Here is a 27,998-nt window from a genome sequence, read left to right as displayed (position 1 = left end):
CTATCCTAATCTTTAAAAACTGTGTAACAAAAGCAGTATGTTAATCTTAAAACTGTGTAACAAAAGCAGTATGTTAATCTTTGATTTAAAATGTCATACCAACAAACGTGACACATTGCAACCATTTTATTCATATGAAGCATGGGATAAATCCTTTAACAGCAGTATTGATTCACTACCACGCATGTGCATTGATACCTTGGTGAAAATCACACTTGCTTCAGTCAAATTATGTGTGAATTACTTTCACTTCCACATGTATACAACGTATCTCGTTGTTTATATCTCATTGAAAGAACAGCACATAGTCACTTATTTTTTTCTGGTTTAAATGTATGTAAATGCACTCATGTACAATGGATTTTTTTTTTTTACCATGCAAGGACTTCATAACATATGAACAACTTCTCAGTACACTATTTCTGCTTCGTCACTTTTTAAAAATTGAAGTGGGGGTAAAAAGCAATACTGTGGTACAAAAGGCCTTTGTACAAGGTCTCTTCTGGAAACATGTTTGAAAAAAGTCATAGTCCTATAATGACTGTAATCAAGATCATCCTACAAGGACATGAACGCAGAGTCACTCTCCTGGAGAGTTTATGACCTTCTCAGGAATACTATGACTGGGGAGGAAGAGTGGAAGACATTCTAGAGGACTCTCCTAGAGATATATTGTGAACATATTTCAATCCCAGAACGACTATAATGAAGATGATGTGATAATTGAAATCATTTTGTTGAAGTTTGTGTCTAGAAAGACACTCAGAATAATATAATGAAATGCTGTTATAATGTTTTATGTTTTGTGAAAATATCAGAGGCCACGAAAGCAGAAAAATGTCGCACTATAACAGAGAATACGGAAACACGTTTGAAGAATAAGCACTTAATACGTAAACATTTTCAATGATATCTAATAAATTTTCAATGTCAAATCTTTTAACTAAACATATAAAATTTTTAAATGGCAACTTATAAATCTTCATGTTAAATCTTTTAACAAAATCCACAAATAGATTATAAAAATTGAACAATCGTAAATGTCTTATGTATAAAGTTTTAAGGTAAAGTTTAAATTTCTTCATTATTCTGCTTAATCAAATACTTAAGGAATTTTCGTTACTGCAGAGGAGTAGTGGAAACATTTCTAAAATAATTCAGTTATGAAAATAATATCACGATTAAGGTTTGGCACAGTAGCATTCCAGCAATCCTCAGTCATCCACAAATGTTAGCCGTCCGGGCCCTTCATTCCTCATCCATCTCCTGTATCTCTTCCATCGAGGGTTGTTGGCCAATTTTTGCTTTAGCTCTTCTTCTTGTTCTTGTTTGTAGACCTGTAAGTATAAAAAACACTGACTTCATAATCCAAAGGGAAACATTTGTCATAAGCTTTATGGCATATTTACATTTTTCAAATATAAGTTTAGATAAAAGTGTCCAATGAATGTACTGGTTTGTCTTCTGCACTAAAAATACCAAGCAGTTAAGCACTTGAACATTCAGTGTTAAATACTAAAGAACAGCTTGTACAAGGACTAGCCCTCATTAAAATCATACACAAGCTGAGTTTAAAGGACTTAAACATTTCCTCTCTGCAATTAATGTCCAATATTAAGAATCACACTTCGTTTTTTAATGTGGTTCTCTGTAAATTTAACTGGTGGCTTTCGGTATTTGTTGACCCTAACCAAGGAACAAACTGACCTGGTATATACATTTGTCTCCAAATTGAACTTACATCCAATCTATTTTTATCTTCAAAAATAATTATTGGTTTTTAAAAATATTTTACTAAAGTTATCAAAGAAGGTTAAATAAACCACATGGAAAAAGAACAAAATATATGCATCTCTGTAACTTTCAGTGGATGTCAACTGACACTAAATGGACAAGTTTTCATAACCAGTTTCAAAGTTATATCAAATTTTACAAAGGAATTACTCTACTTCCAAATTTAGGAAGTAATGACCAAGATAATCTCATATAATAACAATAGAGGCCCGATGCATGAAATTCGTGCACTGGGGGTGGGGGGGTGGGTATCCCTCAGCCTGGATTGTGAGAGGGCGCAGGCCAGGCCGAGGGACCCCACCAGTGCACAATCAGGGCTGGGGAGGGACCACGGGAGGGCTCCAGGGCGTGTCCGGCCCGTCTCGCTCAGTCCCCCAAACTCCAGCAGCAAGTTAACCTACCAATCAGAGCGTCTGTCCCCTAGTAGTCTGTGCACATCATAGCGACTGGTCAACCCGTTGACTGTCTGCCCCCCTGGTGGTCAGTGCATGTCATAGCGAGTGGTTGAGCGGCCTTAGCATATCAGTAGAATATTACACTTTGATTGGTTGAATGGACGACTGAACACTTAGCATATTAGGCTTTTATTATATAGGACTAGAGGGCCAATGCACGAAATTCATGCAAGGGCCTTGGCCCCGGCCCCCGCCTGCTGCAGCTTTGTCCAGAAGGAAGGACATCCAGTCTAATTAGCATATTATGCTTTTATTATTATAGATAATTAATCCCAAAATAGTACTCTATGAAGGACAATTTTGTGACTTAGGCTGCTTAACCTACTTTAAAAAGAAAACTTTTCAGATAATTTAGGAGCAAAATAGTATGTTACCTTCCATTTTTATGTTAGTGATAATCAGGCTGAATATAATTACTTACCAAAACATTCTGGTAATTCTTAGTAAGTTAAGTTACTTAAATATAATTCAGACTGAAGCTTTACTTTTAGTAAAATCTATTTAGAATCTGACATATAAAAAGGAATGTCTCTGAAACTAAAAAAACAATTATAGTTCAGATTTTTTAGGAAGAGTTCACTGTTTTTTATTCCTCTATTTAATATATTAACCAATTAATTTTACCCCAAACCTAACATATAATGGTGAGATTACTAGTTGCTTTAAGACTTTAGCTTGGCAGCTGATCACCTCAAAGTCACTGTTGTAGCTGACAACTGTAGAGTATTACACTTATTAAAATGCCCACAGTTAGAGGCATTATAGTAGTCAATTTAATTTAAAAATAAAAGTAACTTTTCATACATATGTTAGTTACTATGCAGAAGTCTGTGCTCATTTTGTTTGGAATGAAGCTATTTCAACGAAATTTCCATCTTTTATACCCTCTCTCTGTGTTTTGTTTTTTAATCTCTGTGGCTAAGTTTACATGACTGGAAGGAAATTTTGGGAAGACCAAATTTTAGGGCAGTTAACAGAAAGTTGTTGTGACACCCTTGCAAACATACATTATCATCCCATTCTAGTTTAACACAACAAATTAGATCATCCTTAACATTTTCAGCATCAAGTATTTAAAATTCATCTTTTAAAAAAACAAATTACAGATTAAAAATCCACTATCCCACTACCAAATATAGTCATACTTTCAATAAAAGACCTTTTTTTTTTTTTTTTAAATCCTCACCCAAGGACAAGTTCACTGATTTAAAGAGAGCGGAGAGAGAGAAACATCAATGTGAGAGAGAAACATCAATCAGTTGTCTCCTGTAAGAGCCCCAACTGTGGATCAAACCAGCAACCTGGGTCTATGCCCTGACCGGGAATCAAACACATACCACCTTTTGGTGCATAGGACGATACTCTAACCAACTGAGCTACACCGGCCAGGGTAAAAGTAAGATGTGTATTCATTATTTAGCTCTTGGATTTCAGAAATTTGAGTGCACTTCTGTGATCCTTATCACACACCTAATTTTACGTTGGTATGGAAGGTGACATAAAAATCCCAGAAGACTTGTTACTCACCTCATAATTCTCCTTTATCCAGAGCTCCCTTTTAAGAAAAGTTTCTTTTTGATGATCTTCTAGACTATCAAACTGAGACTTTGACATCTTCATAGATTTACGTATGAGATATAGTCTTTCTTCTTCCCCATACTCTTTGCCTTTGATATTAAAATTATAGACCCACCAGCAGTACCAGACTATATATGAGCACAGGTGAACAGGAGCTAAGAGAATTTGAAACAGGAGAAGATCGCGTATCTGGGGTTTTTGATAGCCTCCCTTTATATCTACTTTACTCTTTATAATGTTCTTTATAATGTTCTCCTCCTCGTCACGAATTTCCTCTTTGGATTTCTTGTTTCTGCCCTTCTCTTTGGCTTTCCTGAGCAGCCCCTGCTCTTTAGCGATCTCCATGGCTTGGATGCGGTACTTGGGCACTGTGGCCAGGTAGCTGATCGCCTTGTCGTAGCTATTCCACCAGCTGAAAAACTAGAATATTTAACAAATAAACATGGGTGATTTTTATTACCAGAATTCATCTTGGTGAGCACCACCCCCCCCCCAAACCCATTCTGATTAAAAACAGGGACCTCAATAACCTCACTCGGCAAGCACATACGCATACCCTCCAATACACACCTGAAACACCGAGACGGCACACACACTGACCAGAATCACAATTCTGACGTCCACTCGGGGGGCCAGGCGCCTGCGGTAGTAGTGGTAGTAATGGCTGTAGTATTCCTCTGGGTGATCCAGCATGTAGTCATAATCTTTTCGTGTCTCTTCATCCTGTAAAATAGCAAGATGTCCAATTTCACAGACAGTTCCTAAAATGGCCTCAGTTTATAATCTTTTAAGTCAAATCTAGAGTTTTATAATTATGTAAGGTTAATCTGAGTAAAAGCACTGTCAAAATAAAAAAATGTCCGCCCCGCTGGCATGGCTCAGTGGTTGAGCATCTACCTATGAACCAGGAGGTCACGGTTCGATTCCCGGTCAGAGCACATCCCCGGGTTGCGGGCTAGGAGGCAGCCGATCAATGATTCTCTCTCATCATTGATGTTTCTCTCTCTCCCTCTCCCTTCCTCTCTGAAATCAATAATAAAAAAATATTTTTAAAAAATTTCTCATCCCTCTTCAAAGGCACATTAATGTGATTCCAGAACTTTAATGTTAGCTATAAAGTGTAATAAAAAATATCTCCCTAAATTCTTAAGTATTTAGGGAGATATTTTTTAGAAATATCTAAAACAGTCCTAGAAAAATAAAAACACTTTAATAATAATTAATGATTCCTTTTTAGCCAGTGTTGTGCTACTAAGGATGTCTTTGTGTTCTTATAACTTAAGAGCATGTTGACACCTACTCTCAATAACTGTTGATGGGAAAAAATGTTTGTCTCTATTGTACATATTCAATCATTTTCCAGCCTTAGGTAGAAAGCCTTCTGTTGAAAGCAATGATGAAGACAACAAAAAGCAGACGAAGCCAGTCTGGGCCTATAAAACTGAATTATTTCATCTCAGAGAAACATCTATGCAGTATAGTGGTCAAAGTCTAGCTTTGTGATTTGGGTGACATTGTTAGCCTCTTTAAAAAAAAAAAAAGAGATAATAATACTGTTCTACTAATCTTACAGTGTTGTTTTGAATATCAAATAACACATTATATAAAAACATGTTACAAATACACAGTACTTTACTATTACAAGTCTTATCTCAGCCCAGTCCATAAACAAGGCAACATATAAATCTTTTTTCATCATATAAACATGTTGAAAATAATTAACACTCTGAAATGCTGCTCTGTTTACAAATGTTCACAAATAAAACATTTCTTAAAACCTTCTATAATTTTCATCAATTTCCAACAGGGATAAATGCCAGTCTTTTATTGAGCTACATTGGTTGAAGAGCTACTAAACTAGGTTATGAATTGCTTTTACCACACAGGAAACGTATTTTGTCTTGTGTCTAAAAAAATGTTAAAAACTAAAAGCACAACAAATTATTTACTCTATAAGTAAGTACACAGAACCCATTATGAAAACAAAGATCTTTTTCACCTAGAGGACTTTTTTTAGATGAATTCGTTATTCAACGTCCATTAAGTTACAGATTCTTAGGCAAAGACATTTCAAAATCTGCACCTGGTGCTCTGCTACCAAACAGAGGCCGGGGTCCGTGCAGGGCCTCCTCCTGAGTCCTCCCAATGTAGTTCCACAGATTTCAAAGAAGTTTGCTAATGACTAAAACCTTCCCTGTAGCCACTGAAGTCACTGCATATTTTCTATTAAGATTTCTGAAGTTGAATGACCACAATTTCAGTGACAAATCTCTTTCATTACATTCAAAGTATTTTCAACTTCTGACTAGAACGTGAAATTAGATAAACTAGTACCTAGTATAGTTAGATACAGCTATACTTAAAGTCCCCATGGCACTACAGAGGACCAATATGAGAACTGTGTGTGATATAAGAAGAGCTGATATTATTTTCAAATTCACTCCTGATATGTTCATTTCTGTAAAAAAAAAGATTTTCTTGTGGCAACTGCCACACGACTCAACTATCAATTAATTCTTCCTTCTATAAGCCATTATTATTTTCTAGAGCTTGTAACCTAAAGAGTTAAACTTTATAGGCCATAATGACAGGTCTGAAAACTAAAGCCCATGTCTCCTGATGTATTTCATTCTGGTACTTCAGTATATCCTTTGAGAATTTTTCCATTCTCCTCTTTTTTTTTTTTTTTTTTTTTTGGTTTTGGGGCTAATGTTATAGAAATGCTCTGCGTTTGGCCTGAAATCCGTGGCTTTTAACTCGGCCTCCCAATCTTGGCAGATGCCCTTTAAAAATGTATTTCTTCACACGTGATTCTTCTCCGACCAGATGAGAGGTAGTTTTGAAATTGGCTGCCACACTGAGATCAGATTCCTAAAGCTCCAGCATCACTATCTACATGGGCCCTCCCCCAGCCTGGCTGTGCTTCCGGTCTCAGTGTGGCCGAAATCCACTTATGTGAATGTCATACACCCAATAGTTATCCTTTCTTCTTTGTTCTCTTGTCTCAGTGAAGGTCATGATCCACAGAATGCAGCCTCCCTCAGCATGTCACCCAGATCTTCCCGGAGGGTCACCATCTTCCCATGGTTCCCTAGATTTGTGACATCATCAAGTCCTGAGCTACTCTAACAGGACTGTCACTCAATGCTCACCAACCAGCAACTCCAAAACCTAGACCTTGTGTCTGGTCTTTCCATTGCAATCAGAGCCCATCAACAAGCCCTCAAAACACCTCATTCCTGCAAAGGCTTCGTTCAGGGCCAGGTCTGACTTCTCTCAGATGGTTTTCTTTTCCCTGGAGTCACCATAAATTTATGACCCAGTTTTGGTCATGATCAGAGACAAGAAGGTTGGCCACCTCCTTGTTATAGCATTGAACCAGCCAGAATCTTGACTCAGTTTATAGCTTTCCCTCAGAATGAAGAAAATGATTTTAGGCTGAGGCATAATGTACTTTAGCAGGTGTTCAAGGTTGGCACAAATTGGAGAGTTAGGAGCTCTCAACAGTCTAAGTCAAAATCCTACTCGTTAGTAACCCACAAAGTTTAGAATCAACCTAGTAAGCACACAATGATACCAGCAATATTAGCAAAAAAGAAAACACAGAGACTAGAACCCAATTAGAGAGCCTCAGGCACATACTTACTTTAACACCACATATATGTATATATATTTTTCTCCTATGTATCTTGGAATTAAGATACTCCCACATTAAAAAAAAAATCTCCATGGCTAATCAGGTAAGTTAAAATTTCCTTGGCAACCAATGAGGCCTCCATACCTGGCCCTATCTTACCAAGCAACACCTCATCACTCTCCCCTCTTCTGTCCACAGCAAACAGCCAGATAGTAATTCCTGGAATTTAGTGTCTTTTTCCAATCCAGCATGCTCTCTCAGACCTGTCTTTGAACACAGAATTCGAACTCAAATGCCCATGCCTTTTTTCCAACCTCATGAGTTCCTATTAATCCTTTAGGACACAAATGTTACTGCTTCAGACAGAGTTAGACCACCTTATCACACACATCACCTACTTATTATAGCACTTATCACACTGTAATCACCAGTTGTTTTCTTTTCCTGGAGTAAGCACTTCTAGAAGATAGGTAGGGTGACTCAGTGACCTCTGTATACCCAAGACCTAGCACAATGCCTGGCACTCAGCAACTATCATTTTAAAAAGGGGTGACATTTTGTAACTCCGTATAACTCACTATACACATCTCCCAGCCACACAGGTCTCCATCTCACCAGGAAGGCTGGATGGGTGATTATGTCACAAAAAACTGCAGTTGAGCAGACATGACTGCTTGCTGTCATAGCTTGTCAGAGTATGCTACTGTGGCTTAAATAGCTTAAACCTTAAAACAGTTTAATATCTTACCTTTCAACAAGTGGTACTTTTTCTTCCAGCAATTTTGTGGATCCTAAGGTCCCAGGGTCTGGAAGATTCCAACTTCTTTCCAAAACCAAAACCTTTACACTTGTTTCTTCCTCCTCTCTGTCCTGAGCCTTTGCAAGCTGGGCAACAAGCTCCTGGTTTCTAATCTCTACAGGAAAAAGGTGCGGCTGCTGGTGTCCACGCCACTCCCCCTCCTCTCGGGCATAGCAGGAGGACTGGAACATAACCACCAACATCTAGATCGAGAGTGAACAAAGGGAAACCCACAAGCAAAGCAAGTACTGCATCCTTCCTTCTCTCAGGAAAAGATCAGTCCCCCCGCCCCAGAGGCAAGAATAGATTATTTCTTGCCCTTAAAAGAAATAATGAATTGTTTAATCTTAAGAAATATAAATTGCAATAATTTGATATTGCAGCCAGTTTTACATTAAAAAGTTTCCATTACACAGATAGTAAAAACCATTTTAGGATGGTAAAGGCCAGGAATCAATAATGTATGAAAACATAGTAATATTTTGTTTGGTCTTAAAAATACGTATTCATTCTTTTTTAAAAGAAATACACACAAATGATCTTTTTTTAAAAAAAATCTGTTACCCTAAATTTTTTTTCCAGGCCATTACATCCTACTAAAGATGATGAAAATTAACTACTATCAGTTTCATTTTTCTTCTTGTTCCCTGCCCGCTAGCCACTGTATCTTCTCTTCTCAGTCTACATGTGATCTCAACAACTCCCATGATTCACAGCATCACATATATATAGTACACTCACACTGTCCTTCCTGTGTCCACCTATTTCCAAGTACCTCCTGGACATTTCCTAAATGTAACAGAAACGTCTCAAATTCAACATGCTCCAAACCTAAATCTGTTCCTCTGTGTTTCAATTAATAGTATAGTATCATCATCAACTTGGCTAACTGAGCTTTTAAAAACTTCAGTTATCTTCAATTCAGCAAATTATTATGCAAGGCATTAAGCCTTGTGTTGAACTCAAAAGAGGGTAAATAAACCAATAAGATGAGGTCCAGGGCTCAGGAACTCTCCCACCGAGAAGCATCTAGTGAGCAAGAAAAGCACAATCTGATGTGCAAAGGAATAAAGGACTGACTCCGCCCGAGACCACTGGTGATGGGAGTCACACAAGAGGCAGAGAGTGCTGATTTTGAAAAGCAAGGAAGGTGTGGTAAAACCTGTTCCAGGCGCAGAGAACAGCAAGTGTTAGGTACAGAAGAAACAAAGAATAGAGCAGATTTCGTGAAGCTGGAGCACTGGGGAAAGTGAGAAGGAAGGGAGGGACGAATGTGGCCAGGAAGGTAGGTTTGGGTAAGAACTGGAGAGGACCGGATTCGCCATGTTAAGGTATTAGGCTGTTATTGTCTGTGCTAGTCAAAAATAAAGGTTTTTAAGTATGAGGCCAATGGCACTGAGAAGAAAGAAGTATGCATTTTTGAAAGATAACTGATAGTACTGTAAAGAATGGGACGAGGGAAAAACAGGTTTTAGAGACTAAGAAGTAGAATGAATAGGACTTAGTGATTAATCATGTGGAGCATGACTGAAGTTTTTAATAACAGTTACTGTGTGAACCAGGTTACTCTTAAGATGAAGAGCAGAGGATGAAGACAGCAAACGTGGAGAAGATCTGAGGGGAAACTGTGGGAAATTTTGAAATGGGGAGAAAAAAAGAATTATGAGACATCTTGCCAATTCTTGGAGTCTCCAGGGATTATCTAGTCCTGTAGGAGAGGTTCGCCTTTGTCTCTGAAAAGTCTATTTTAACTTTGTCGAGACAGAACTAACTTGCAGAAAACTGGAAGTCGTGCAAATAATTCCTGCTCACAGAAAGACAAACTGTGCTGGTGTAATGCAACTGACCCCTGCCTTGTCACACTGGCCAGTTTTCAGGCAGGTCAGCAGTCCTTGTCTAGGGACTATAAATGTGTGGCTTTTTTTTCCACTTTTGAACCAATTTTAATATCTTCCTGGTTCCCTCATTCATTAATGAGTTAAATAATATCTGATACATGTTCATTTTGTATTTGTCTGAGTCATAATTACATTGTATTTTTAAATTTATGCTTTAACAAAGATTAACAAGACTGATTTCAGACATGTTTAATTTGGGGCACCTGTGCTACAGATGAGAGACAACTGAAAATATGAACTTAGAAAACAGATATTTTAGAGCTGTCAAGGATTTAGTTAAGTTTCATTAGGCAAAGCTTGGAAAAGAAAAAGAGGAGTACCAAAAGGATAAAACTCTAAGGAAAAGCAATGTTTAAGGTGTAGGCAGAGGAAAAGAAGACTCTCAAGACAAAAGAGAAATGGCTAGAAAGGTAGGAGAAACAGGAGAGTACTGCATCAAGGGAGTCAAGGGAGAATCTTAAAGAACTACACGGCCAACAGCATCAAATGCCACACACAGTTCCAGGAAGAAGAACGCAGAGCCCTCAGATGTGAGGCTGAGCGCATTCATTGTTCACCTAAGACCAGTTCCAGGACATGGGCTGATGTGCATGTCCATCTCCGACAGCTTGAATGAAAGGAAGATGAGGAAAGACAGTCAACAGTGAAAAAGAAGGAAGCTGTGACCACAGATTTAATGGGGGGGTGGGAGTAGGGGGGACTGCGGAGGGGGAATTACCTGAACGGAATGCAGAGAGTCTTAAGTTCCCAAAGAGGAATGAGATTCCAGAAGACGGAAATAATCAGTTCAGTCACCAGTGCTTTCCTGCCTCCCCAACCAGCCTCAAAATTGTGCCCAGAATTTCCTTTCTGAATCAAACATCAGACTCGTGTTACTTCTCCACTTGGAAACCTCTGGTAACTATTCAATACGTGAAGTTCAAGTTCCTGAACACAGCTTAAAGGGTTGTTCACCATGTGATCCCCGACTGTGTTCCAGGCTCCGGAAACACTCTCCCTACGATGCACCAGACAGGCTATGGAAAGATGCAGGAAGGTCTTTGTGCTGTGACTGTCTCAAAATGTTCTGTTTACACAAGATAAATCTGCACACGCTCAATTAAAATGTCAAGTGCTCGGGTTCTGGCTACCATTATATCATCTCTAGTTTTTGTGTTAATCAAAAGCTCTGCTTGGTTGTTGATAACATCATGTGTCAGATGGACACAGCACTAGAATTAAGTACATCTGGTGTATAATCAACCGTGGCCATAAACAGGGTATAGAACAGCTGAGATTAAGGGATCGGTAAAAAATAAACAACACTTATGGGGTCACAGCAGAAGGAGTAAATGTGGCACATAAGGTACCACACCCTCTGGGCCATGGGAGAAATCACTATCAAACTTATCGTCTTCCCACTGGATCCAGACAAGGCCTCGGAATATTCACAAATGTCCAGGGATTCGTGACCAGACAGAGTTGCGTGTGAAATAAAGACTATCTGCTCTCCAGCTGTTTGTCAGCATCACAACTGTTATAGAAATTTACATAATTTCTATCATTTTTATGAATACTAAATTATTATGGATAACAGATTAAAATCTGGATTGATGCTGGGAAAGAAAAATAGTAATCTAATATGTGCAGTTCATTCTCCCCCTCAAAAAAAAAAAAGAGTCTCTGGGAACCAAATAATAAAAGTGGTCCTTGGTGGAGAAAACCCTCACTACTTAGCACCTCACCAAACTACAGCTCTCTCCTGGAGCGGGCCCCACACTCAGCACTGCATGTTGCTGTTGATCAAGTTTCCCTCTACCGGCATGTCCCTTCGTCGTCAGCCCTGGTGTCTGTTCTAGATCCAGATCAAAGAGCACACCCTTCTCCGCCCCCTATTCCCTCAGCTGCGGCGATAGAATCTACACACGTTTATTATGTAACTTAAATACCCAAACAGTAAGTATCTGTCTCCTCGTTACATTAGAAGCTTGACGGCAGGAACCGTCTCCTCCCCAGCACCGTCAGCGCCGGTTACAGAAAGGGGTAAGAAAATACACGAAGGAGAACAGTAAACAGTGACGTAAAGGGCAGGGAGTTCAGAACCCCCCTTTTTGCCGAATTCTTCCCAAGTGCTAAAGCCCTGCCGCGTCCATCGGACGGGTGAAAAGGAACTGACGTGCTGCTGGGACGACCTGCGCACCCCTGACCTATCACAGGGCCTTCATGCAACACTTCCAAGGCCTTTCCGATGTTCTGCTCGTGTGGTCTCGCAAAACGCAGTCAAATTCTGCTATTTTCTCTTTTTCTACCAATCATAGTTTTTTTAAGTGCATCATTCCCACCGATTCCTTTATCTGCTTATTTTTATGCCATCTTTATTTTATCCAGTTCCTACTTATATTCAAAAATGAATTAATGTTCTGATGTAAAAACCTTCAGAACACAATTTCTCCTGAAAAAAATAGAAGTGCAACTTTTCTCTCATGCAGGAATTTCTCCTTCATACCCAACCAATCAACTTTATCTGTACCACTCTTTAACACCACAATTAATTTGGGGTAAAATGCCAAAGTAGGCTTCACATTCCAATGTCAAAAACTCCAGAAATCCACTTTCGATTTCCATTTTTTCTGATGTGCCAGACACTGTGCTAGGCGCCGCGGATACACACACAGGCAAGCTGAGGAGCGTGGCTTAGTGGCGAGGGGTGAAGGGCTTCAGTATTTACAGTGCAGTGTGATAAGTGCTATATCCACACAAAAAGACCCAGTGTTGACACAGTGCGGGACAGTCCGTTTACTGAACTTCCCAAGTCCATGATTCCCTGAGTCCCCAGCAGTCAAATACACTAAATACCATTTCATTGTCTTCACTCATTATGAAGCACATATAAAGCAGTGGGTGAGATCCTACCAGTTGGAAACCCTGCTGAAATCTGGAACTTTAAGTTATTTTATAAATTAAATTTATTGGGGTGACAGTGGTTAATAAGGTTATACAGGTTTCAAGCCAGACAGAGAAAGTTCAGAACCATATGCTTTCACTCACTCGTAGGACAGAAAGCTGGGATTTTAAGTTATTTGAGGACATGAACTAGGAAGACCTGCAGTGCCTCAGCTTCCCCCATAACCCATCCTTCTCTCGGCGTTTCCTCAATCTCTCTATGCACAGGCAGAATCTTGGTTGCTAAAATAACAATGATAGAATCTCTGTTGCTAAAATAACAATGACTAAGAACCACTTTCCCTTTCCACTGAAGACTGTACACATGGCCCTAGGTGGTTTGGCTCAGTGGCTAGAGCACTGGACTGTGGACTGGAAGGTCCCGGGTTTGATTCTGGTCAGGGGCACATGCTCGGGTTGCGGGCTCGATCCCCAATAGGGGACGTGCAGGAGGCAGCCGATCAATGATACTCTCTCATCATTGATGTTTCTATCTCTCTCTCCCTCTCCCTTCCTCTCTGAAATCATTACAAATATTTATTTATTTTTTTAAAAAAAGACTTTACACTGTTTCCCCTGCTTGAGCTGAAACTCTGAAAATGATGTCTCCCCGAGTGGAGCTGAGCCGAGCTGTCTAGCCGGAGAAGTGGCTGGGCCCGGGCCACCTACCAGCCATGCTGTGTCACGATTGAGCTGTTTGCACTAAAACTGTCGTACTTCATCACACCCCAAATTGGAGGACCTTGTTGGTGTTGAACTGACACCAGCGACCTTCAGCTGACACGACGACCTGACTCCGTTTAGAAACCAAGGCATCTGGCACCTGCACGAGCCCCTTATGCTTGAGCTGGCTTTCCTGCAGTAAGTCCTCTCAGATCCAAGGTCTCCCACTCTTGCGGATGCGGTCTCGGAGACTATTCGGTTTAGGTGGGGGACCCTCATCCGGCGACCTTGTTTCACCCGTTTGGTGCCTAGGAGGGGTACCCCTCAGTCTTGTTGGGCACCAAGGACAGTATTCTCCAGGGAAGGCTTTGCTTCTTGGAGTCTGGTACCCAGGGAGGATATCCTCCAGGTGAGGACCAGGCCTCATCCCTAAGATCTGGGAGGGCGCCCACACTGACAGGCACTCAGAGAGGCACCACCCAAAAGGAGAGCAAAATGGGTAACCCATGCTCTACGCTTCACATGCCAACCAGCCACCGCCTGGGACTCGGGCCGATTACATGCACCAAAATTACGGTCCAGAGAATCGCAAGTGGCTAGGACCCTGGACAAAGATCACACAAGATGATCGGAAGCTCTGTTGGCAAGAAGGGCTCTTCTGCAAGCCCAAGGCTTGTTTGTGTGTGTGTGCTCACAGGAACAAAGAGACGACTGCCCTCCCCGAAACCATGGGATGCTTTTTTTGGAATCTGGTACCTTGTGAACTCTAAATAAAGTCAAGAGGCTACCATCACCTCCCTTAAGAAAAACAATAATTCCAAACTGGGTAAACGCCTTGATAAATTAAAAAAGAAACCAGTGCTGGCCGAACTGGGAAACTTTTCCTCTGACCCTTGTGCTCGTGACTTGAAAACCAGGTTTACTAATGAAACCTCAGGTGATCCCTCACTTTTCAGCTCCTCCTCCTCACCTACCAGCTTGCCTACCCTCCACCTGTTCCCCCTCCCACCTTCGTCTCCAGGTGGGCAGCAGGCATCTGATGCTTACACTGCACCTGGGGAGCCATTTTTTTCCATCTTCCCCCAGGAAAACCTGCCCCTTTTAAGACTCAGGACTTTGGAGGCCATTCTCATTACTTTTGGAGCTTTTCGACTTTATTGTGGACACCTGCTTTCTATTTCTTTTGTTTGTGTTTGTTGATAAGCCCGCCTTAAGGAGAAACGTTAAAGGAGAGAATCTCAAAGCTCTCAGAGACAATGGAATGCATTCTTTGATTTAAACAACAGCTTTAAAGGAATTCTTACTGCATGCAAAAACTTTTGACCATATAAGCAAAACCTCAACTCGGTCCATCTGCCAGAGACATACTTGAATCCATAATTTTTATTTTGGGTTTTGTGCTGTCTGTGTGTTTATGTGTGTCTATGTATGTCTGTTATAGATATGGTCTATTTCTATCGCTAGACGGTACTGCCAAATTCTAATTTAGATTGTAAAAGGGCCTTATTCAATAGGTTTAAAATAAATGAGCACTCATAGAAATTGGAGAACAGAAACTAATGCAATTGCTTTTAAAGTGCACATGATCTAAGATTCATCTTTAGTAAATAAAAACCGGCTTAAGGATATTGGTTTAATTAAGGAGATATAGTTGTCCACTGCTCTTCAGCTTTGGAACAGACCAGATGGGAAACCAGGGAAATAAATTTGGAGCCTTAATGTGTCACTTTACAAGGCTAGAAGGGCACAAGATGCCTCAGATGGAGATCCCTTTGTGACAAAGTCCGTTAGGGGTGTTATGGTGATTGAGAAGGATTCACATAGAGCATAAGATGTGCTCTTGGTAAAGGAAGGTAAGAGGAATGGAAATAGTTTTATTGAAGAAAATGAAAGTAATTGTGTCCAAAAGTAAATGACTGTTCTAAAATTTAAAATAAAAGATAGAAGTTTATGAAAGTTGCAGAAAGTGTGTGTGTGTTGCAGAAGGTTCATGGAAAAGGAATCTTGAAAAAGAAAATCTTGTATGTGGTCAAACTAAGGTTGGAACGGATTTATTTAAGTTAAAGTACTTGGACAGAGAACTGGTATTTGGGTTTCTCTCTCTGTTAAAAGGACAAGAGTTTTTTAAGGGAGAGTAAAGATGTACTCTGATGGCTTAGGTAAACCAAACCTTAATATTTAAAGAGCTAAATTTTACATTTAAGCATTTAACTTTCTATAATTGCTTGCAAAGCTTTTTTGCCTAACTAAAATAAGGGAATCTCTAGTCACAAAAGGGGGAAACAAAAGTAAGGAGGCCAATTTGATGTTTGGAAAATGGATTTCAAGGATAAAAATGTGCTAATGATGATGCATTCTCCTTGGGTAGAGCATTCCCACATCAAAGGGCTGCAGCCATAACAGTTACTAAAATACTTCTGGAAAGGATTTTTCCTGCTTGGGACGTCCCCACAGAGTCCCACAGAGGTCAGGGAACCCATTTTAATAGTCACATTCAATAACAGATATGCAATCTTGGCTAATACTGTAGCATTTCCATTGCACTTATTATCCCGTCCTCTAGTTTTAGAGAATAAACTGACAAGGTAGGTAAAAGTCAATTGGTAAAACTTGTTGAATCTTTTCATCTGCTTTGGCTTAAAGCCTTTCCCTTGGTATTGCTTAAGGTCAATTCCTTTTGGTATATATTGATTGTCCCCTTCTAACATTGTTACTGGAAGGCTTATCCTATGAAGCTAGACCAGGGAACGTGGGAACCTGCCTTATTTTAACTCACTGCAAAGAACTTACAAAGGCCCTTGAAATTAATGCAAGCTCAGAGAACAATCTTTCCACAGCATGCTGTCGGGAGACGACACCGAACATCCTGGCCTACAACTGGATCCATGGTCCATCAAAAAGACATCTCCGCACGGACTCCCTCCAGCTTCACTGAAGTGGACCATACCAGGTACTGTTAACTAATGCCTGCGTCGCAGGTTAAAGGGATACATGAATTCATTTTAAAAGGACCCCAAACCTGAATCTCATTCACCTGATTGAACACCCCAGGCTATAGAGACCTCAAATTAAAGTTATCCAGAGCTTGGCTTTTGCCTTGACAGTTTTACAATAAATGTCTCATCTTTCAGTCTGTATATACTTTGCTGGAAGAGATCATTATGCCAAGAAAATGTTCTATTCCATTGGTATTTCTTAAGTAACTATTACTACCATTGTTTTATAAATGGATTTAATTAACTCATAGACCGGCAGCTTTCTTTGAAATTCTTTTCTCTCCTTTCTGAGCTTATTTTAATCTCGGCCTATAACTTCTGAATATCTATCTAGAATTTATTGGGTCCCAATCAGCTCAACAAGAGACTGTCAGGAGTATCACTGACGTAAGGTAAAAGTTAACAAACTGAATGAAGTGTTGTAGAGGGAAAACCACACAGGCAAATCCCTCTACAGATTCCCTTTACACAAAGCTGAGACGTTAGGAGAGAAATGTTAAAGGAAAATAATTACTCAAATAATAACGTATACATGAGAGTAGGGAGCTTTCTTAGATTACTTTGAAAAGTAATGTGCCAGAGACTCCCCCTAAGTGTCCTTCATAATAGGGTAGAATTTGACCCAACTATTTCCTCACAATTTGTGCCTTTGCTGCAATTCTTTCATCCAGAGATTTCAAAGTGTTTTTACAAATGTAAATTAACAAGTCTCATCATCACTTCTCTCCACAGAGATGGTTCACTTAAGTAACACAAAAATTTACCTAAACGCCCTACTCAAGGTCACCTGAGAAGTCCTCTGTGTCATCTGCTGATGGATATTCAAAGTGTAAAAATACCTTGCAGCCTCATTGCAGATCCAAATTCATAGCATCCTTTGGCAAGTCCCACTGAAGGGACGAATCATCTTCTTTCATTTTTACAGCAAGATTCCTACCTGTTGGCCTCCCCTCAGCTTCACCAAGCGCCCACATACCGGAGACCCAGACCTGTTTCCTATCTTATCTCCACTAAAAGCTGAGTGAGGACAGAACATGACTTTTTCTGAGATGTTTTTATTAATCGCTTTGATTTAATAGTTGGCCATATCTTCTTTAGTTCCCCCAAACTCTTCTATTAATCCAGTCAACAAATATTTAGGAAACACGTATTTTGTTGCTAATCACTGTGCTAGACATAGGGGACACGACAGTTATGTCCCTCCTTCATGGGCAGGGCAGACAGTAAACAAGAACCAGCTCCACTGTGGTCAGTGCTATGAAGATGGCAAACGTGAGCTGGGGGGGGGGGGGGGGGGGGGGGGGTACGTGGGAATGGATGGAGCAGGGAAGCCCTCTTGTTGATGTATGGAGCCTGGGGGTAGTTCTGTACAGGATGGTGAAGGGACCCTGACAGTTGTAGGGGAGGACTTTTTGGAACTGAAGCAGCAGGTATAGAATGAGCACTTCCATGTACACCTGTGTCTACAGAATGTCAAAACATTTTTAAAAAATGATGACCCTCAACCCCAGCAAAAGAAGAACAACCCTGGACTATATACTGAAAGGCCCTTGGCTCAATATGGGCCAGGAGAAGGAACCCTGGCCTAAAGCGAGCCACCCTGGGGCCACATGGACCCCAAGAACAGAGATAATGAAGAACCTGGGATTTGAGTGGGACGAGATCCAGGAATCAGAAAGTACAACACATTCCTGATCTTAGTAAGTTGCACGGAATACAAGGTGAAGGGCCACACTATGGGAGTAAGACTTTGCACTCTCCTGACCCCAACAGTTGCAGTCCTTCCCCCGCCCAAGAGGTTCTGCCATCAGAGAGAAGACCTAAGAGCCTGCCATTCACCTGCCCAGCCTGGAGTCAGGGACAGCCACCCCTGACCCAGCGCTCCGCGTGGCCTTCCACCCACAGCAGCGGCAGTTTGGTGGCGCTCAGAGAGAACCAACAACAAAAACTCCTTCCATGCTGAGCAGCCTGATGGTGGACCCTCGTTCTCCCGCTGGCCAGTGAGGGCCAGCAGGGGTGGCTAGGAGGGTCTTCAGTTTCCTGTTAAGACTCATGCACTGTAAGCCATCCACTAACGAGCAGCATGTCACGCTAATATAATTTTTTAAATTGTGGATGGTCAAGGCAGGGCCACAGTCAACGACTATGAGGGAAGTCAAGTTGCACGCCCTGCATTTTAAATGCTGAACTTCAAGGTGCTGAGCTTCATTTCAGGGAGGTCAGCCAGAGGCTGGATGCAAACAGCTGCAGGTCAGAGTGGTGCGAGAAAAACATGCTGCGTGTGCAAAAACCTGTGAGTGAGAGGGTTCCAATCAGGAAGGCATCCGGAACCTCCAGGGCCTGCAGAAGCATCTTATCCAAAATTCTTGCTCAGCTTGGAGGACGGCCTGGAGCCCTCTGGGGGTCAAAAGGAGAGGCCGCCGCGCCCTCGCTGTGGGTCCAGCCCTTGGCCTCCACTTGAATGAGACTTCAGAGAATGGACTGTTTTTTCCTGGGCCCTTCTCCCTGGCCCTGCTATTGTTTTTCTCCCATTTTTGGAGGGTTTTATTAAAGTATTTGGTTCTGTCAAATCTTGTAATAAACCTGATGCTTTAGGAAAAAAACAATTAACAATGACTAATTGTGATACTATCTCCTTGTCTTACCAAATGTATTTAAATAACATTAGTGTATTTATTTTTTAACAACCACCATCTAAAAAAAAATCTCAAAAAGTCATTTATTTGACCAAGACAACCTTAGCATCATAAATCCACTAAATCTTACACACATATATTCCCATCTGGTAAAGTATTATGCACATTCAGAGATCCTTTGCTTTAGAAGTTTTGATGGAACATCACTTAAGGTTATGAGTATATAATATAGCTTCTTATATCATGTATGTTAAAAATACTAAGAGACCCTAACAGTCTAACCACTATGCTGTATACCTGAAACTAATACAGAATAATAATGAATATAAACTGTAATTGAAAAATAAAAAAATAATAATAAAAGAAACTCGAACACACCAATAATAAGAGAAATTAAGGCTATGAAAAAATTTAGAGGGAGAAAAAAGGCTCCTAGCTCCAACGAATTTACAACTAAATTATTTCAGATTTCAGAGAGAAGCAACTTCTGTTAGCTACACTGTTTGAGATCAAATTTACCTGTGCATTCTACAAAGCAAATATAATCTTTTTCCTCCAAACATATGCCAGCAACTACTGAACACGTCTTCCCAATCCCCTCCCTCCTTTTTGGCTGGCTCCCTAGATAAGTACAACTCTCACAGGGTTGTACTGTTATTCTTCATGGAGAAAGAGAGAGAATATAACAAAAATAGCAAACAAATGAAACGTGGCCCCACGTCTGCAGCTGCTGCTCCAGATGAGACGTGGAATTCTAGATGGGCTTCTGCATTTCGTCCTCATTCCAGAGCCACTGGAACTCACCAACTTGTCCCCCTCTTCTTTCTATCTGACCTCCTCTTAATAACAAAGGCCACGTGCACCTCTCACCCTTCACAAGCTCTTTCCAGCCTGCACATACAACCCCTGCAAAAACAGGAACACCCCCACTGCCTCAAGAGCTAACGTGGAAGGCTGAGGCCATCTAAACTGAGGCTCGGGCCTCAGTTCATTGGATCTTTGGGTTACCCAGAAATGATACTCCCTGGCAACATTCTCACAACTTCCTGAAATAAAATCAGACCACCCTGTTTGTTTTTAATATCTTCTTCGACACAAAGCAAGTCACAGTCCTTTTCCTCATTCCAGGAGAAGGCATCTGCAACACGTGTTTGTAAGTTTCCTGAGGCGTTCCAATGAAAATGGAATCCATGTCTGTTTCTATATATTTAAAAAGGGACTCTTCTCAGAGCTCGGCTCAGTCTGATTTTCAGAGGTCCAACTACCCGTAGACATCCCTTTACTCTCCAGATAACTTCTGTTCTCTTGCAGCAATAGTGCAACTGCAATTTCGTTTTCCTGTTTGGAGGCCTAGTAGCTACCACAAACCTCTGGTGGGAATCAGGAATGAGAGTGTCCCTTTCTCCAGACATACTCGTTTTTAACTGCCCAAAAGTTCCCTGTTCGTGAGGTGGGCAAGTCATTTTAATGCACTTTTTATAAGCTGACAAACCAATGCTAAACTTTAGGGGTAGAGACCTTTAGAGGCAACTATTACAGATCCGCCAGATAAGCCTCTAAATTTGTCTCTTCGAGAAAAATGTCCAGAGTATTTAGATCCTGAGGTTCCTCCCGGCAAGAATTTCTCTACTGTCTCTATTCCTTGGCACTTGTTTTACTAACATGTTTACCATTCTCAGGCCAAACATACCCACCTCCAACCACAGCAGAAGGCACAGTTGCTAGTGTTTCTGCTGCCCTTTCTTCTGGAAGTTCTCTATCTGCCGGTGCTTCCAGGTAAGCCCCCAGGGCCTTGGAGGGCCAGCAGCAGGCTTTCGGAGGGCTGTTTTGGACCACTATCTTTCCTCACGGAAGAAACACTCAGACTGGGGCTTCATAGGCTGGCTGCCCTGGATGGAGAAGTTCTTTCCCATTTTTCTAAAGTCTTCCCTCAATTACTCTTTATCCTCAATGATAGGCAGCTAAACCCTCTGGCCTCAGTACACTTCTCCCCGCCCCCACCCCCCCATTCCTCAGTTAACTTTTATTCCCCAATAAAAATTATAACCCCAACAAAATGCAGCGAAAATGTAGGGAACTAGGCATGCCCATTTTATTTATTTTTAAATACGTTTTTATTGATTTCAGAGAGAGAGGAAGAGGAGGGAGGGAGGGAGGGAGGGAGGAACAGAAACACCAATAAGAATCATTGATTGGCTGCCTCCTGCATGCCCCCTACTGGGGATCAAGCCTGAAACCCTGGCATGTGCCTTGACCAGGAATTGAACTGTGACCTCCTGAGCTACACCGGCGGGGGGCTAGGCATGCTCATTTTATGACGCCATACTATCCAAACCGCTCTGGGAAGCATGAATGCAGAGCCTTTAACTCCTTGACTCAGTATTTTCAGCTCTGGAAAGCTAATCTGGAAAAATAATCCATGGTTAAATTATTGTATAACCCGCTCAAAGTAGTCATTACAAGCAGACTACATAGCAACATGAAAAGCTGGCCTCAAAAAAAAAAAGAAACACCATACAACGGCAACTGCAGTTACATTAGCACGATGACGATGGGGCCTTGGAGGCAGAAACACCTCCATCAAATAGGATTTATACTCTGTGGTTTCTGACATGGTGTGATTTTTGCCGTAGGAGAAAACAGGATCAGGCTTCGTCTCCCGCTCCCCAGGGACTCGGTGAAACCTCTGTCCAATGCACACATACAGAACATTTCCTACCGGAAACTCTCCTCTCGGGAGCCTAGAATCCCAATTCATTAAGCCCCTGTTTCCAGGCCCTACGTAGGGGGCTTCTCCCACTTATTTATCCTCATAAAAACCCCGTGGGGAGGTATCCCGGCCTTCATTTTACATATGAAGCAGCAGCTACTGGGCACATTAAGTCACTTGTACCCAAGGTCACACTGGGCGTCAGAGCCCAGGGCCAAACACCTGGTCTTCGGGCGGGCTGTCCGTGGCTCTTTGGAGGTGTTTTCTCGATCCGTAAACCCAAGCTGGGGGCCACACCGAAGACCACCCCCACATGGGCGCTAGCACACCACCCTCCCGGTGGAAGGCCTCTCCTGTGTCTCCACCACAGGTCCTGGTGCCGACCGTCACTCCGCCTCCCGAGTGTGAGCTGCACGTTAGGAAAACGCTCGCACGGAGGGAGCCGGACGGTGCCCAACCTGGGCTAGGCCGTGCACGGCGAGGGCTGCCCCCGGAGGCCAGCGGGGTTTCCCGGCTTTGTCAACGGGCCGTGGGGCTCTTCTCACCCGGGGCCACGTGGGAAGGCGCGAGCATCTGACCTCTGACCTCTGACCGGTCGGTCGTAGGGGCTTCCGCGCCCGGCGGGGTTGGGGGGGAGGCGAAGCACCTCGCTCCGCGCGCCGCCCCCGAGGGTCCCCGCAGCCCACCCGCGACCCAAGGCCTCACCTTGAGCGTTTCGTAGGCGGTCGCCACCAGCAGGAAGGCCTCCTCGGCGCTCTGCGGCGTGCGCCCGGGGCCCTGGTCGCCGGGCTCGGGCCGGTAGCGATCGGGGTGGTAGCGCCGCGCCAGCTGGCGGTAGGCCCGCGCGATCTCCGCCTTGCTGGCGGCGCGGCTCACGCCCAGCACCTCGTAGCAGTCCCACGTGCCGCAGTACAGCCCCTCCACCAGGGCCCCCGCCGGCCGCGCCAGCAGCAGCGCCAGCAGCAGCGGCGGCAGCAGCAGCACCCAGCGCCCGCCCGCGTCCCCGGCTCCCCGGCGCGCAGCCATGCCGGCCTCGGCCGCGGTGCCACCGCCCCAGCCGCGCTCCCGCACGCCGCCGCCGCCGCCGCCGCGTCCAGCTCCAAGTCAGCAGGAGCCGCCTCCGCGCAGGCGCACTGGGCGCCGCGGCAGCCGCCACGCTCTTCGCGACCGTTGCTAGGGAAGGACGCCTCAGCCGGCCCGCAGCTTCCGTTTGGTCACGGCACGCCTTCCTAACCCCGGCGGCCGGAGGGTTTGGATTTGTCGGATTGAAAAGCGCACTGACCAGGTTGTGCAGAGCGCTGTCCCATCCACGGTGCCCTGCGCACGCGATCTTTTGCACAGCACGATTTCGCCGGCTGCACCGGAGAGTCTGGCCCTCTGGCTGTCAGCATCGGGGTGTGTGCACAGGGTCTGAAAGCCTGGTCTGCACCCCGGACGCCTTCCTCTCAATAACCGCATGCTGCCTTTCCAAAAGGAAGATGAACTTAGAGATTCTAGGTGCTGTCTGCCTGCTAGGGACCCGTAAGTTCATTCATGACTATCTAGCTCGGGGTTTCTTAACTTCCACACTATCGACACCTTGGACCGGACAATTCTTAGCCTTGTAGGGACTGTCCTTTGCATTGTTAAGATGTTTAGCAGCATCCCTGTCCTCTCTCTCTCTCTCTCTCTCTCTCTCTCTCTCTCTCTCTCTCTCTCCACACACACACACACACACACATACACCGCCATCAGGCGTGACAATTAAAAAGGTCTCCAGATATTGCCACGTGTGTTCTGAGGGTACAGTTGCCAGGAAAAATACAGGTCGCTCAGTTAAATTTGAATTTTGGGTTACCCAAATATTTGTGTCCCAAATATCACATGAGCTTACACAGTAACATGAAGATCTTTGCCTCAAAAAAATTGTTTCTATCACTCCCCCAGTAAATATTTATTGAGTCTCTACTATGAACGAGGCACTGTTGTTGTAGGCACTGGGGACATAGTGGTGAGCAAGGTAGGCCAGGTTCTTGACCTGGAGGAGCATATATTCTAGTGAAGGATGACAGATAATAAGCAAATAAACTTTAATATGTAATTAGTAAGTTCTTTTGTGAAAATGAAACAAGCCCTAGCCAGTTTGACTCAGTGGCTAGAGCGTCAGCCTGTGGACGGAAGGGTCATGGGTTTGATTCCAGTCAAGGGCAGGTACCTTGGTTGCAGGCTCCTTTCTGGCCCAGGCCCTGGTCAGGGCTCGTGCAGGAGGCAACCAATCGATGTGTTTCTCTCTGTCTTTCCCTCTCTCTTCCACTCTCCCTCAAAATCAATGGAAAAATATCCTCAGGTGAAGATGAACAACAATAACAACAACAACAAAAACAAAAAACAGAAAGAAAAGAAAATGAAATAAGCCCAGCTGGTGTGGTTCAGTGGTTGAGCATCGACCCATGAACCAGAAGATCACGGTTGGATTCCTGTTGGGGCACATGTCGGGGTTGCAGGCTTGATCCCCAGTAGGGGGTGTGCAGGAGAGAGCCTATCAATGATTCTCTCTCATCATTGATGCTTTTATCTCTCTCCCCCTCCGTCTCCCTTCATCTCTCTGAAATCAATAAAAACATTTTTTAAAAGAAAATGAAGCATGATTATATAGCATTGCCATACACTATATATCAAATATATATGAGAGAGATATAGAATTAATGGAAACACATAGGAGAATCACCTAACCTGAAATTTTTAGAGTCAGGGTCAGTCATTAAGGTCAGTTCCAGGAGGAATTCACATCTACACTGACTTTGAAGGACGAATAGAGGATGAATTGAAGGGTGGGAGTGAGGGAGGAGTTTTGGGATAAGGGAGTTGTAACCTAAGTACCAAGAAGAAAAACAAGACATAGGCAAAAAAAAAAAGAAAGAGAGAGAGAGAGAGAAGCTTTTCAAGAAGTAAAAGCAGCCCATATACCAGTAAGAGTAGGTGGAGATGAGGAATAGAGGGGATGAAACTGGAGAAGGCCAGAGGGGCCATTTTATTCCACGTTGAAGTAGTTGCTCTTTATCCTAAGAGCAATGGAAAGCCAGCGTGGAATTTTTAAGTAGTAGAGTGGCACCTTCTGATGTGCTTTTCAGAATAATTACTCTGTCTGAGAAAATGAGTGGGGACATTTATAAGAATGAATTGGGACAGTCATAAGAATCCCAGTGAGAGATGCTACAGGCCTGTCTCAATAGAGCACTGAGAATGGAGAAAGACTAAAGAAAAGTTGACATAGATTTATGAAGCAAAATGGGTGGTATTTAATCATTGGTTCTGGAGGAGTGAAGGAGAAGAATGGGGCATGATAATGCCCAGGTTTCTGGAATGGGCAGCCAGATGCTGTCCCTGAAATAAGAAACATGGAAGGACAGTAGATTTATGGTGTAGGATCATGCACTCTCTTGAGACATGTTGTGTTTGAGATGCCAGCCATCGCTCCTTTGGATCCTGTTGATTTCGTGTATGAAACATTTTATTATTGTCCTTGAACCTTGTCTCCCGTGGGGGCTCTTGAGTTATGCAGCTTTCCCAGTCTGTTTCCTCCATGCAAGCTCCTCATAGAAGCTGCTGGCCACCTGCTCAGGGCTCTCCTTCCCAAGGGAAGATGTCCCCACGCTGCTCTGAGAGAAAGGAAATGGTCTACATTACAAAGGTGGTCGCTCTTACCCAACTTCATTCGCAAAATCCGTGGCATGGATTTCAGGCTTCTGTGACAATCTAGGGTCTCACGTGCTCTGGTTTTGCTCATTCTGGTCCCTCTGCCCAAGATGTTTCATCTCTGTGACTCCCTCCAACCCCCTATCTCCTATGTGTCAACCTCAGTGTCTCCTCTATTTGGCCTCTTCCCAAGTCACAGTCCCATAGCTGAGCTTCGTAATCAAGATCAAACTACCATAGGGAAGGCTCACCTCAACGTAGACAAAACTTGGGTCTGTGGCTGTTATTCATTTATTGCCTCTGAGCTGTAAACCCACACTCCTCTGCTCTGCTCCGCAGTCTGCATTTCCCCGTTGCCTGGCTAGATGCTAAACTCTGCCAACAGAGGGTGCTTGAGGCACATTGCCAGGCTGGAAAAGGAAACCGATATATTTTTCTCCAAGTAAATGGATCTATGTGCAGAGTTCCCTGTGCAGTGTCAGTGTCTCTGCCAACACATTGTTGATGGCTCCTGTTGTGGGTTGAATTATGGCTCCCCAGAAAGATACGTTCAAGTCCTAACCTCAGTACCTGCCGATGTGACCTTATCTGGAAATAGGGTCTTTGCGGATGTAATTAATTACAATGAAGTCACCCTCAAAGAAGGGTGGGTCCTAGCCCAATGGTTCATGTCTTATAAGAAAACAGAGATGCAATGCGGGCAGCCGTCCACGTGTGAGCGGCGGCTTGAAAGAGAAGGGATGGTTTTGCTTGCTCCGTCTGTCCTTGGGCTGCTCAAGCTGAACAGTAGGTGACCACCGTTTTCAAGGGACCAGCCCAAGTGCGGGTTTGGCACCCCCCTAGCAGCGAGTGCCTTTGGTCTGGAAAGTGAGCTCGTCTCCTGACACCCACAGCGAGGACATTCTCTGTGTCATTACGAATTGCCTTTGTCTTACATTAAAGGAGAAGGCCTCATCACTAGAGTTGGTCGGTGTTGCATTGTTCCCACTGTGAGGTTCTTAAACTTTTTTTGCTTCATAATTAATTGATATTAAAGCAATTCATGTTAGAGAGCCTTTCACTATGAAAGGTTTGTAATGGAGACATAACATTTTATTGTTTGTCATAAAAATCTATACAGAAGTCCTAGGTGTTAATATTTGCACAAGATCTGTTTTCCATGTTAACACCTGCTATTTCATTAACTGTTGATGTTATTTTCTGTTGAGATTCTGGAGCCTAGGGAGCTTGTGTATTTTTTATTAATTTTCCTATTTCTTTGAAGCAAGAGACTTTGTAAAGCCTTCAAAGTGCAAGGACTTCAGACCAATTCTTCGTATTACACTTGGTTGCCTCTTGGCTATATAATTGCTGAGTGCAAATCATTGAACTCTTTAATGAAGTATTGTAGAGAATAAATCATTATGGGTAAAAAAAAAAAAAGAAAGAAAGAAAGAAAGAAAGAAAAGAAAACAGAGATGCAGCCTGGCTGGTGTGGTTCAATGGTTGAGCTTTGACCCATGAACCAGAAGGTCACAGTTTGATTCCGGGTCAGGGCACATGCCCAGGTTGTAGGCTCAATCCCCACTAGGGGACGTGCAGGAGGCAGCCAATTGATGATTCTCTCTCACCATTGATGTTTCTATCTCTCCTTCTCCCTTCCTCTCTGAAATCAAGAAAAACATATTTTTAAAAAGAAAGAAAACAGAGATGCACACAGAGAGAAGACAACCCTCTGAAGACAGAGGCAAAAAATGGAGTTCTGGCCCTAACCAGTTCAGCTCAGTGGATAGAACGTTGGCCTGCGGACTCAAGGGTCCCAGGTTCGATCTGGTCAAGGGCATGTACCTTGGTTGCGGGCACATCCCCAATGAGGGGTGTGCAGGAGGCAGCTGATCGATGTTTCTCTCTCATGGATGTTTCTAACTCTCTATCCCTCTCCCTTCCTCTCTGTAAAAAAATCAATAAAATATATATTTTTTAAAAATCAATAATAAAATATTTTTTTTAAAAAAAAATTGGAGTTCTGTTGCCACAAGCCAGGGAATACCGAGGATTGCCAACAACCACCAGAAGTTAGGAGAGAGGCATGGAACAAAGTCTGTCTCGGAGGCCCTGGAAGGAACAACCCTGCCCACACCTTGATTGCAGACTGTAGCCTCCAGAGCTGTGAGAGAATCCATGCCTGATGTGTTAAGCCATCTAGTTTGCGGTCATCTGTTTTGGCAGCCCTAGGAAACGAACACAGCTCTAGTC

At 42.9% G+C, this 27,998-nt stretch overlaps 1 protein-coding gene and 1 long non-coding RNA gene across 4 annotated transcripts in view; one reads left to right on the top strand and one right to left on the bottom strand.

Annotated features, from left to right (window-relative positions):
• The window catches only part of LOC114231666 (uncharacterized), a 41,502-nt gene that overhangs the window by 1,233 nt on the left and 12,271 nt on the right, over window positions 1–27,998 (top strand). For all 3 annotated transcript variants that reach the window (XR_008558244.1, XR_008558243.1, XR_008558245.1), the window contains exon 2: window positions 16,584–16,696. This is a non-coding gene — a long non-coding RNA (uncharacterized LOC114231666). The remainder of the gene's footprint in view (window positions 1–16,583; window positions 16,697–27,998) is intronic.
• DNAJC25 (DnaJ heat shock protein family (Hsp40) member C25) lies at window positions 112–23,179 on the bottom strand. Its single transcript, XM_008141802.3, has 4 exons — window positions 22,794–23,179; window positions 4,398–4,550; window positions 3,777–4,247; window positions 112–1,337 (listed from the first exon to the last, which is right to left on the bottom strand). The coding sequence occupies exons 1-4, from the start codon at window positions 23,112–23,114 to the stop codon at window positions 1,215–1,217; spliced, it is 1,068 nt and encodes a 355-aa protein (XP_008140024.2). The 5' UTR covers window positions 23,115–23,179; the 3' UTR covers window positions 112–1,214.

This window comes from Eptesicus fuscus, chromosome 15 (assembly GCF_027574615.1).
Source record: "Eptesicus fuscus isolate TK198812 chromosome 15, DD_ASM_mEF_20220401, whole genome shotgun sequence".
Taxonomy (NCBI): domain Eukaryota; kingdom Metazoa; phylum Chordata; class Mammalia; order Chiroptera; family Vespertilionidae; genus Eptesicus; species Eptesicus fuscus.
The sequence above is the reverse complement of the archived record's forward strand: the minus strand, read 5'-3'. Positions and strand labels throughout refer to the sequence as shown.